This window comes from Coregonus lavaretus (assembly GCF_964263955.1).
Source record: "Coregonus lavaretus genome assembly, chromosome: 16".
Taxonomy (NCBI): Eukaryota; Metazoa; Chordata; class Actinopteri; order Salmoniformes; family Salmonidae; genus Coregonus; species Coregonus lavaretus.
The window spans coordinates 30,557,788-30,571,063 of record NC_140003.1 but is presented as its reverse complement, the minus strand read 5'-3'; the positions used below and the strand labels follow the sequence as shown (position 1 = coordinate 30,571,063).

Genomic DNA, 13,276 nt, shown 5'->3' with positions numbered 1-13,276 from the left:
ACATACGCTGCTGCTACTCTCTGTTTTGTATCTATGCAGTCACTTTACCCCTACCTACATGTACATATTAGCTTAATTACCTCGACTACCCCATATCCCCGCACATTGACTCGGTACCGGTACCCCCTGTATATAGCGTCGTTATTGTTATTTTATTGTGTTACTGTTTTTCCTTTTAGTTTATTTAGACAATTTTTCTTACTTTTTTTTACTCTGCATTGTTGGTTAAGGGCTCGTAAGTAAGCATTTCACTGTAAGGTCTACACCTGTAGTATTCAGCGCATTGGACAAATACATTTTGATGATAAAAAAATCGAACAAACGTCAAACCTATATAGAACATTTATGATTTTTTTTGTTAAACTGACATAAATAAACATCCAATTTAAAAAAGAATGTACAAGATGAAGATTTTTTTAAACTTTAAGGTGGCTACAATCTTATGATGGACAGCATATTCTGCTTCGGCTAGGCAAGTGCACACAGAATTGTCGGAATAAAAAATACATAAATACAGAATTCAACATTGAGCCCCTGTGTTTGAACAAAAAAAGCGCATCTACTGATAAACTAAGTACTGCCTACTGTAATACAGACATAAAATATACATGATTTTAAAGCAGACTGATCATTTAACCAATGGTCCATATCTGCATTGTTATGTCTAATAAATAAATAGATTTAGTGCATATTCCCATTTACCTCCTCGAAGAGTAAAATGAAAAAAAGAAACTATAAATTAAAGGTGGACCAAAGTCAATTTGGATCCGCTAGTTTCATAAAGACGAGAATCTCTGCTCTCGTCCCCTACGGTAAGACAGGCCAGCTATCTTCAGTTTGCATCGTTACATCAGTTGTTTGTGTGTTTTTGATTATCATTACTCGTATAAACCACCAAAGACATGGCAAGGACAGTTCAATACTGTGTAGTTTGGGGAAAAACTAATCAAAATAAGAAAATATAAACTTTTGATCCAAACCACAACCATGTTCCCCTCAGTTACTGGGATGAGGGATTACAGCAAGTCTCTCCTGGATACATGAAGTAAATGCAGGTGTGGAGCCATTGTCTACCACTTTTCTGTATTGTCTTGGAAAACAGTTGTATATCACTGTTCTTACACAGCACATTATGTAATGTTAAATGTTGCCTCTCTCTATGGGCGTAAGCGGACAGTAGTACTGTGTTTACTACTGAATAATGTCCTATTCACCCTCTAACCTCCACTTCATCCTTTCCCAAGAGAGACTGAGGAGCATGATTGGTGAAAACTCTACTCAGTTATGAACAAAGTACCCCAGCTGTGTTTCTGTTCAAGATGATGACAATGTTTAGTAAACTATGAGGGGCCAGGCTAGGGATGAGGAATGACTTTGTGTTGTTAGCTGACAAACATAAAATATGATTCATAATGCTATGCTTGAAAGAAACATTGTACAAACATTGCTCCCTGGAATGACAAATATCAACAATCTTAAGTGGTTGATAACTATCAGCTGTATAAAATGTTATAGGTCTACTAAAAAGCATCCAGTGCAGTTTTGGACCATAAGGAAAATGGTTAAGTCTTGTCTAAAGTATGTGTGAACAGCATATTATGTGGTTTGCTGAAGGCCTAGTGAGTGACCAGAGGTATCCATAACACCTCATCTAAATAACTGCTTATTGTCATTCTCTTTCGGGTAAGAAACGCTATCTGGTGAAGAGCAACATAGCCCATACCTTTCAATCAAAAAACAAAATCAAACACAAATTCAGTAATCTTACATACAATAAGTGCTCTATCTCTGGTTGTTTGGCAGTTACGTCTACAGAACATCCAGTAGCACATCCACCTTCTCCTCTGTATGTGGGTTCAGTTCCCCATCTTAATCGCCCCAAAGTACGTCCCCTCCGGTTCAGGGTCCAGCATCCAGGCGTTGGACACGTTAACAAACAGTCCGTCCCCGTGCTGTAGTATCACCGCCCTGCCCTGCTGGGCACAGTACATGTTATACTGAGAGTTATTCCAGCGCATGGTGCTGCCTGTCTTCATCAGCACCACAGACTTGCTGGGCGATGACGTGTGTTTCTCGTGGGAGATGTACTGGATGAGCTGGGCGTTTTTTACGTCCACGGTCTGGGGCGTGGTGAGGGCATGTCCAGGGGCGTCGCGGGGCTCTGTCTCAGGTTCCAGGTCGTAGTAGCGGAAACAGGTCTTGGCGTAGACGTAGTACAGGCCTGACTCGTCCACCAGGAGACGGCCGTCATGGTAACGCATCTTCTTCAGGTGGCCCTGCGCCTCGTTCCAATGGATCATAGCTGCTCTCAGCTCCCCCTCTGGAACAATAACAATACATCAGTCAGTCAATCAGTTGATCAACTAATCAGCAAATAAATCAATCAGTCAATCCATCAGTGAGTCAGTCAGTCAAAAATGTGTCAGAGTTTTACCATTGTACTGTATATGAATATTGGTTGCAGTAGGCTAGTTCTAATCTAGCTGTAAGCTGTGGCTTACTGTTGGCTACTTCTATGGGCTTACTCTTCACGTAGTCGATGGTCGCTTTGATTGGTAGATGAGCTGATGGAAACCCCTCCCTCCCCTGGTTTTTGCAGCGTTGTCTGCCTTTTCTCGGGTCCCTCAGGGCGTCAGCAATGATCTGTTCTGTCTGCACTTCCTATGTAAATGGAATGTTACACATGTCAGAGCAGGGTGGAACTGTAAAGGCTTGGGAACTCTGGTATCAACAGTTGTTTTAAAAACGTAGTCACTGAGAGGAGGGCTGGATACTACAGGGTCATTTTGTAGTGTAGCTGTACAGTAGTTTGACAAATTCTTCCCTCCAAGTCAGAGAGAGTGAGTGACCGCCCAGCCGCAAACCACTATCTAGAAGTGATTTATCATTAACCCAATCATAATACTTTCTAAGCAGTTGCCACATGTTTCAACCAATGCTTATTTCATTGTCTATTTTAATTATAGTGTGTGTGTGCTTGCATGTGTTTCCCACACACTTCTCCCATAGTTCTGCCAAGTGAACCTCTGAGTTGTGAGCAGCACCAGTAATTGTGGTGTGGTTCTGTAACCCTAGGGCTGCTGGTTAATGTCACCTTTCAGATGGATGTTCCTATCACAGTTCTGGCACCACTTCTAACTGATTAGATTCACACCTGGAGTGGTGCGATGACATACGTATCCCCAGTCTGAGCTATAGTACACAGACTGGAGACAAGACGCAGCACATAGAACAAAACACAGTCTCTATGCAGGTAAACAATCAGACAGTTACCCAGCCTGCCTGACTGAACGGGTTCCGTGTGAAGACCTACCGTCTGCTAGAGACACTTACTTCCAGAACAGAGACATCCTGTAGATGTTTCAACTTGTTTTATAATTTCAGTGTAATTTCCTACATTTTGATCAGCCCTGGTATGCCTGAAATGTCATCTCCCCTCCACCTCCAGCCAATTAATCAAATGAAATACCGAAAACAAAAGTGTTGACGTGAACGCTGTTGAAATGGAAGATTGTTCTTAAATTACCTGAAAACCACACACAACACCTCTGAATAGAGATGTCACGGAACATTAAATATAAAACAGACTATTGCCCTGGAATGATCAACACTGTGGTTTGCAGCACCATTATTGCACCTGCATGACACTAATATTTACTCACAAAACAGGAGCAGACAGACCTGTAGATGTTGAGTCCAAGATTAGTACTGTCTCTCTTCCAAAAACTATTTGCGTGTAAACATGTTTATAGAAAAGTGGTTTAGAATTAGACAGGGTAAACAAGTCTGGCCAATGTTACGGAGAAATAACGATCTAACTCCCCCCTGGCCCAACACTGTGGCATTTGGCCTTGATTTGTGGTGAGACACTCCCAGGAAGAGAGGATGACGTTAGCTGGAGAGATACAGAGCTGGGATGGTTACTGGTCTACTATAACTTACTACTGTAGTGGATTCAGACCCAGACCTGGAGGTCCACAGTAGGCCTACGGCTGGTTATCTGATTCATTAATGTCATTTATTGGCCAAAGAGTCCCTTCACCTGGTGTCCCAGGTCTGAATCAGTCCCTGATTAGAGGGGAAGGGTCAAAACCAGTACACGCTGTGTGTGGCCATACAGGACTATAGTTATCCAATCCTGTGTTGTACTATACTGTTATACTCTATTGTATCACCTTTCACACAGTTCAGTCCACTGTGCAATAGAAGACTACAGCCCAGGACTACACAATAGTGTGCAACACTGTACAATAGACTACAGCCATGAGTCATCCATTCCAAACCATTGAGTTCTGAGGATCCTGTGCTCTCTGACCCTCCCGCCATCAGGCTGACCACAGGTCCCACTGTAGGCCCAGCCTGGCTGGATCCTGTCTCAAGAGCACTTAATAAAGGCAAACATGAGACATGACAGCTCTTAGTAATGCCTGGTCTTTAACAAACCCACTAATTTATCAGCAAAGTAACACTGGTCCCAGGGAAGACAATCATAACACGCGCGCACACACATACATACACACACACACACACTCACTCTATGATAACACACTGGGAGCCAAACAGACCTGTCAGCCTCACACCTCATAAAGATTAGAGCAGGGTTCACTCTGCAGCCTGGAGTCTGGTGCAGGGTTGAGACTACAGCATGGGAACCATCCCTGTCCGAGATGTCAGTCTGACGACACAAAGGCAACCTCAGTCCAAGGCAGAGCAGAGCAGAGTGGGTGGTTTGACTAAGCACTCTTTTGGGGCAACGAGGGCAAATACAAAATACATACTTTCTTTTGAAATTATAGAATTATGGGAAACTAAACACAGCTAAGCAAAGCAGAGCCGCTCCCTTTCTTTCTGTGTTTTACTTCCTGGAAAGATTCTGCTGTTGCTGGTGGAAACCTATGCCAGAGAGATGGCAGAACATTCCAAGAAGGAATCACAGAAAAACCCCTGCCAGACCTCAACAATGGTGCATTCCGCCACGACCACCGCTCTACGCCACTGTTACTGATGAGCAAAGGTTTACTCAAGAGCCACAAACAGACAGATACCACCCCCCTCAGGACACTTTGCAACGGCCTCTCCCAAACCATGATATCGTCTGATTGGTGCTCCACTACAGTACAGTAAACTACAGGCCAACCTGACTCTAGACCTACCCCCCAATCCTCACTTTATTAGGGTGATGACTGGCTTGACCTCTCTACAGGCTCCTGACCACACTGGGGTTAGGGTTTGAAGCTGGGTTTGGGTTAGGGTGTAAAGCTGCTGGGGTATGCACAACAAGCTTTCTGCTCCTCACTTTAAAAACAAAAGCATGGGAACAGCACGACTAAGCACAAATTTGAGAATGGGTAACCTTGTAATTGTTTTAACATAAAAGTGTAGCTATGCTTTTAAAGTTTTAAATACTGAACTGTACACCACCCCATGCTGATAATACTGCTCCTTCCTGGTTGCAACTTAAAGAAGGAGGAAATGCCTTGCATCAAAACATTGTCGGAATGCCTTTGCTCAACCTACGAGGTGTAATGTGTTGTAACACTTTTGTTCCCTTGGTGAAATCCAATGGCTGAACATACACACCAAGGTGGTTACCCAATAGTTTCCCCCAGCTATTATTGATATTCTGGTTTGACCAAACAGGACTGCCATAGGCTAACTCACACACAGGACAAGGCTGTTTCGTGTCAGAGAATCAATGAATGAAGCCAAAAAGGAAACAGAGCTTTGGATTTGATATCCTGTAGATCAGGGATCATCAACTAGATTTTTTTCTTGAGTGGATGGTCAGGGGCCCGGAACAAAATTACAAATAATTTGTAGACTGCAAATTGACCGCAAGAACCCCAAACAGATATAATATTTGAATAAAACATAATCATTTCAAACCTTGCTTACATTTGTATACAATCACATACCGTATATCTCTCTATTATGTGTGGGAATACTTTGGAACAGATTTCCAATATTAAAATCCCTTGGAGCTGATTGGCTGGTGTTTTTACAGTATTTTATGTCCACCCAAAAAATGATATACACTACATGGCCAAAAGTATGTGGACATCTGCTCGTCGAACATCTCATTCCAGAATCATGGGCATTAATATGGAGTTGGTCCCCCATTTGCTGCTATAACAGCCTCCACTCAGGGAAGGCTTTTTACTAGATGTTGGAACTTTGATGAGGGAACTTGTTTCCATTCAGCCACAAGAGCTTTAGTGAGGTCGGGTACTGATGTTGGCCTGGCTTGCATTCGGCGTTCCAATTCATCCCAAAGGTGTTCGATGGGGTTGAGGTCAGGATTCTGTGCAGGCCAGTCAAGTTCTTCCACACCGATCTCGACAAACCATTTTCTGTATGGACCTGGCTTTGTGCATGGGGGAATTGTCATGCTGAAACAGGAAAGGGCCTTCCCCAAACTGTTGCCACAAAGTTTGAAGCACAGAATCATATAGAATGTCATTGTATGCTGTAGCGTTAAGATTTATCTTCACTGGAACTAAGGGGCCTAGCCCGAACCATGAAAAACAGCCCCAGACCATTATTCCTCCTCCACCAAACTTTACAGTTGGGTACTATGCATTGGGGCAGGTAGCGTTCTCCTGGCATTCGCCAAACCCAGATTCGTCCGTCGGACTGCCAGATGGTGAAGCATGATTCATCACTCCAGAGAACGTGTTTCCACTGTTCCAGAGTCCAATGGCGGCAAGCTTTACACCACTCGAGCCAACGCTTGGCATTGCGAATGGTGATTTTAGGCTTGTGGACAGACGATTTTTACGCGCTAAGCGCTTCAGAGATCCAATTATGTAAGCTTGTGTGGCCTACCACTTTGCGGCAGAGCCATTGTTGCTCCTAGACGCTTCCACTTCACAATAACAGCACTTCCAGTTGACCGGGCAGCTCTAGCGGGGCAGAAATGTGACGAACTGACTTGTTGGAAAGGTGGCATCCTATGACGGTGCCACGTTGAAAGTCACTGAGCTCTTCAGTAAGGCCATTCTACTGCCAATGTTTGTCTATGGAGATTGCATGGCTGTGTGGTCGATTTTGTACACCTGTCAGCAACGGGTGTGGCTGAAATAGCCGAATCCACTAATTTGAAGGGGTGTCCACATACTTTTTTATATTAGTTTATATATAACTTGGGGGGGGGGGGGGGGGGGCGCAAATAAATAAAATAATCTGCAGGTTGGGGAACCCTGCTGTAGATACTGTAATCTGATAAACATGATCTATAAACTGTGAAAGTCCTCTTTCACAGTAATTAACTTATTTATCTGGTATTTCCTCCAAAACAGCAATTACCTTTTTAATTACATTACCAGATAAATACCAACTGATATAAGATTGTAAAATAAAGTGTCACCCGACGATCTCCTCTGAGCTTTAATGACAAACATAGGCTTATTCGTTGTAGTTTACCAGGATGTACAGTGGCTTGCGAAAGAATTCACCCCCTTGGCATTTTTCCTATTTTGTTGCCTGACAACCTGGAATTAAAATAGATTTTTGGGGGGTTTGTATCATTTGATTTACACAACATGCCTACCACTTTGAAGATGCAAAATATTTTTTATTGTGAAACAAACAAGAAATAAGACAAAAAAACGGAAAACTATTCACCCCCCCAAAGTCAATACCTTGTGGAGCCACCTTTTGCAGCAATTACAGCTGCAAGTCACTTGGGGTATGTCTCTATAAGCTTGGCACATCTAGACACTGGGATGTTTGCCCATTCTTCAATGCAAAACTGCTACAGCTCCTTTAAGTTGGATGGGTTCCACTGGTGTACAGCAATCTTTAAGTCATACCACAGATTCTCAATTGGATTGAGGTCTGGGCATTGACTAGGCCATTCCAAGACATTTAAATGTTTCCCCTTAAACCACTCAAGTGTTACTTTAGCAGTACGCTTAGGGCCATTGTCCTGCTGGAAGGTGAACCTCCGTCCCAGTCTCAAATCTCTGGAAGACTGAAACAGGTTTCCCTCAAGAATTTCCCTGTATTTAGCGCCATCCATCATTCCTTAAATTCTGACCAGTTTCCCAGTCCCTGCCGATGAAAAACATCTCCACAGCATGATGCTGCCACCACCATGCTTCACTGTGGGGATAGTGTTCTCAGGGTGATGAGAGGTGTTGGGTTTGCGCCAGACATAGCGTTTTTCTTGATGGACAAAAAGCTCAATTTTAGTCTCATCTGACCAGAGTCCCTTCTTCCATATGTTTGGGGAGTCTCCCACATGCCCTTTGGCGAACACCAAATGTGTTTGCTTATTTTTTCTTTAAGCAATGGCTTTTTTCTGCCCACTCTTCCGTAAAGCCCAGTTCTGTGGAGTGTACGGCTTAAAGTGGTCCTATGGACAGATACTCTAATCTCCGCTGTGGAGCTTTGCAGCTCCTTCAGGGTTATCTTTGGTTTCTTTGTTGCCTCTCTGATTAATGCCCTCCTTGCCTGTTCTGTGAGTTTTGGTGGGCGGCCCTCTCTTGGCAGGTTTGTTGTGGTGCCATATTCTTTCAATTTTTAATAATGGATTTAATGGTGCTCCGTGGGATGTTCAAAGTTTCTGATATTTTTTTATAACCCAACCCTGATCTGTACTTCTCCACAACTTTGTACCTGACCTGTTTGGAGAGCTCCTTGGTCTTCATGGTGCCACTTGCTTGGTGGTGCCCCTTGCTTAGTGGTGTTGCAGACTCTGGGGCCTTTCAGAACAGGTATATATATACTGAGATCATGTGACACTTAGATTGCACACAGGTGGACTTTATTTAACTAATTATGTGACTTCTGAAGGTAATAGGTTGCACCAGATCTTATTTAGGGGCTTCATATCAAAGGGGGTGAATACATATTCACGCACCACTTTCCCGTTATTTATTTTTTTGAAATTTTTGAAACAGGTTTTTTTTTTCATTTCACTTCACCAATTTGGACTATTTTGTGTATGTCCGTTACATGAAATCCAAATAAAACTCAATTTAAATTACAGGTTGTAATGCAACAAAATAGGAAAAATGCCAAAGGGGATGAATACTTTTGCAAGGCACTGTACAGAACAACATTACAGTAAAAACCATCTTTGGACCAATGAGAGGGCTAGTTATTATGATCAGACAGGGGTCGACTCACCTCTATAGGCTGCTGTGGGGCGGAGGAGAGGTCTACCTGGAAACAGAAACAAACACTGGTGTTAGGAAGACAAATATTACCTAACAATCCCCCTAATCTATCAGAGTAAAACAGACACAGATTGTTGACAGGTAGCCTCAAGGGTGTCACAATTCATTGACTGAAACCTGGACGACCATGCCAATTGACTCTCTGGCCAACCATTAATTACATGAATTGATCAAATAGTTAAAGAGGACATATAGTAAGAACTAAACTTTCCACAACTTCCATCACTGCCATTATAGTCCTTTCTAGCATGGACATCTAGTCTACTCATTTGCTATGCAGGCACTGTATCCCTAGGTTAGAGGTGCCATTTCTCTGTACTGGTCAGCACCAGACCTCTTCAACCATTACCTATAATACCCATACTGATTCCCATCCCTATACCCCTATCTAGAACCAGATGTCCTGTACATCCTGGTCTCTCAGACCCTCAGAGTCTGATGAGTTTAGAAACAGCCTACAACAGCACATTCTTCCTGCTCCCCCATCAGATACAGTAACTCCTACAGGTGTTCAGACAGGGAGACTGGTGTAGTACCAATATCTGGGCCCTCCTATATCATGAGTCACCTTAAAGTGCTACCCTATGGGGCTGTCGTCGTGAGGACCGTTTATTCAGAGAACGGCTCAGTGTCTCTTTTTTCTCTTCGCTGAGTGGAAAGCTAATTCAGCCCAATCAGATGGTTTCTCACTGCAGGACCAGGACAGGACAGTCTGAATGGGAGACTTTAATAGGAGGTTTGGTGGCTCACAGCAGAGTTTTTCTCTCTGCATCCAATTCCTAACACAATCTGGTCCTCGTGCCAAATACAACTCTAAGATACTCTCTCATTTCCTACTCTGGCTCGTCTCCAGGAGTTAACAACCACACCACTGTGTTTATGCCAAAAGACGGGTCAAACAAACATTTACATTATTCTGCAGCATGCTCTCTCTCTCTCTCCAAACACACACACCACATGCTGGACTTCATTAGGCCTACGTGTAAAGACTGATGGAGCATCATGATGGAACTGAAATGTTTTCTCGTTGTTTGGCTGAAACATGAAATCATTAAACTCTTAAAACCACCATAAAGAAATAAAAACAACCCAGAAAGAATGTTAATGCGGTCTTATACTAGACTAATTGTGCAGGGTGATAGGGGTAGCTGACAGGTTAGCCACCTGACTTGCACTGAAGCACATAAATATCACTGAAAAGTTATTCTGTCTCTCTGTATGCTGAGGGCTCAATGGCTTGACTGGAGATGACCTGGAGATGAGAGAACTGCTAAATGTTCATTTTGTATATTGTTGCTTTGGCAATACGAATTTGCAATTTTATTTTGCCTATAAAGCATTTTTGAATTTGGTTTTGAATTTCAGAACAGTTAAAAATCTTTAGGAGAGATTCTTGGTGGGTTTCTGAAACCTCTTGGCTATAATCTGTTGCAGCCCACCTCCCACAAACAACATAATACACTTTATGAAACATCTGTTTATTCTCAGTATTCAACTGATACATTTTCGACAGAAACCTGTAAATAACACAGAGTAAACACCTCAAAAGTGCCTGCAATTAGTAAAGACAGCTGTATTTTACAAACAAGATTGCTTGAATGAAATCTTTACAGTATGTCCACTATCCCCATTTGCCTGACATTCGCTGTTGAGTTGTATTGTTGAGAAAACGGGAGATTGGTTTGATAAGGTCTGTAACAAATGGAAAATACTGTCTTGTTGAAATAACTGTTAACTCCCTATAATCTGGGCAGGAAAATCTAATCAGTAGAGAGAGATGGTAGCCTCTCTATGTTAGACACAGAGCGCTGACATCTTGTTTTACTGTTGGGGACAAGTTCATAGAACTACCGTCACTTGCTGCGGAGAGCACAGATTGTTCTAAGGGAACGTGCTCACGCTCATCAGCCACAAGTTTGTCTAGAAGTGGCGAGCCGGAACTGTATCCGCAAACCTGCGAGGTTGAAACCTGTGCGCTTCAAACTGCAATATGTCTTGGTAGCCTATTCCAGGAAAGCAATGCGAAACTGACAACTTTTTAATAAACGACAATGTTGCAGATTCATATTGTTTAGCCTATTGTCAGGTTGCTTCTTTAAAATCGAACTGAAATCAGGCAACCTGCAGCTTCACATTAAAATGTTGACGCGCACTAAGTGTCGCAACTCGCATGTGTGTCGCATAGGCCTAGCTCTATTATCAACCGTTGTGCATCTTGAAAAGTGTCTTACCTCTTGGAGATAACCTGTCAAATGTAACAAGATCGCCACACTCGATGCAATCTGCAGCAATCCCATAATAGCAAGAGTTCCGAATATAAGCGGTCTATAGGTGGGTTCTGAGCCATGGGACGGGTGGTAGCGTGTCTGAGCGCCCTCCGTGTCGGAGTGGTTCCTCAGGTAGCCTCGGTAATCATTAGCTGCCATGGTGAGTCCTGGTGCTCTGGATGAATAGACTACTCTCAGTGGAAGGAAGGAAATTCTGACCGAGGAGAGTTATAAACAGTGGGTGGGCAGAAGACAAGCGGCTCCCCTTGTAGAGAGACAGCCAATCAGACGAAAGTGATCTCTAGTATAGTGTGTGTGTGTGTGTGTGTGTGTGTGTGTGTGTTTCTGTGTGTGTTGCCTGTCAAGACAACACGGTACACACACGCACACCACACACACCACACACACACACACACACACGCACACACGCATGCACGCACGCACGCACGCACACACATATATATATATATAACAGGTTAAACTAGACCGGGGCTCTTCATAACACACAGCTGTGGTTGTAGCCCGAGATCACTCCTACCGCGGTGATGGAATGATTAGTATGGGGACATTTGCTGGATAAAAAAGAGATATGGCAGTTATAAGCACTTTATGAAGGTTTCATAACCATAGGAGTCTGGCAAAGTAATTTTTACTCTAAAGGTTTTCTTTGCAGAGTAAATGTAACCTAGTTGATGCATTATGTCATTAGAGAAGTCATTCCCAACCCTAATATCTCTGTTTGGTGATTCACCCTGTAACACCGGATATGACACCGGATGTGTGTGTGTGTCTTTGTGTGTACCTCTGTGCATGCAACACCTCAACCGCAACACCCACCTACTGTCTTCCACTCATCGAATGTGAACATTGACACAATAATAACCACAAATTGGAGCTGTCACTGTGTCATAGCCAATCATAGCCTGTACACAATGACAGACAGACAGACCTTATTACCCATCTTATCAGACAGACAGATCAACACACTATCACAGCTTATTTTGAAATAGACATAAGTGACTTATTCAAAATTAGTGACAGGCACACAAAAAATATTTTAATCGCAACACATTTTGTGTGTATTACACAATTTTCTTTCTTCATAACCCATTGTACATTACACAAATTCCAATATGTTGTGGCTAATGTTAGCTAGGCTAGCTAGGTGGCTAATGTCAGCTAGGCTAGGGGTGAAGTTTAGGGGTTAAGGTTAGGGTTAGGTTTAGGGGTTAGGGTTAGGTAATATGCTAGCTAAGTAGTTAACGGGTTTGATTTGATTTATTAGGATCCCCATTAGCAGACACCAATGGCAACAGCTAGTCTTACTGCAATGCAAATAGTCTGAGTAGCCATTTTATTAGATGTTCAGGAGTCTTATGGCTTGGGGGTAGAAGCTGTTTAGAAGCCTCTTGGACCTAGACTTGGCACTCCGGTACCGCTTGCCGTGTGGTAGCAGAGAGAACACTCTATGACTAGGGTGGCTGGAGTCTTTGACAATTTTTAGGGCCTTCCTCTGACACCACCTGGTATTGAGTTCCTGGATGGCTGGAAGCTTGGCCCCAGTGATGTACTGGGCCGTACACACTACCCTCTGTAGTGCCTTGCGGTCGGAGGCCAAGCAGTTGCCATACCCGGCAGTGATGCAACCAGTCAGAATGCTCTCGATGGTCTTGGTGTGCTTGGACCATGTTAGTTTGTTGGTGATGTGGACACCAAGGAACTTGAAGCTCTCAACCTGCTCCACTACAGCCCTGTCGATGAGAATGGGGGCGTGTTCGGTCCTCTTCTTTTTCCTGTAGTCCACAATCATCTCCTTTGTCGATCACA

General features: G+C 43.3%; 1 protein-coding gene across 1 annotated transcript; it reads right to left on the bottom strand.

The window, feature by feature from the left end:
* Nucleotides 1–332: 332 nt before the first annotated feature.
* tnfsf11 (TNF superfamily member 11) lies at nt 333–11,757 on the bottom strand. Its single transcript, XM_084179571.1, has 4 exons — nt 11,414–11,757; nt 9,133–9,168; nt 2,526–2,661; nt 333–2,320 (listed from the first exon to the last, which is right to left on the bottom strand). The coding sequence occupies exons 1-4, from the start codon at nt 11,606–11,608 to the stop codon at nt 1,857–1,859; spliced, it is 831 nt and encodes a 276-aa protein (XP_084035697.1). The 5' UTR covers nt 11,609–11,757; the 3' UTR covers nt 333–1,856.
* Nucleotides 11,758–13,276: the final 1,519 nt, after the last annotated feature.

Excerpts from the sequence above, each read along its gene's own strand:
- tnfsf11 (XM_084179571.1), bottom strand. The coding sequence starts at position 11,608 with ATGGCAGCTAATGATTACCGAGGCTACCTGAGGAACCACTCCGACACG. Across the intron at positions 9,169-11,413 it reads TGACAGGTTATCTCCAAGAG|GTAGACCTCTCCTCCGCCCC; the intron begins GTAAGACACTTT and ends TTCTGTTTCCAG. Across the intron at positions 2,662-9,132 it reads CCCCACAGCAGCCTATAGAG|GAAGTGCAGACAGAACAGAT; the intron begins GTGAGTCGACCC and ends CCATTTACATAG.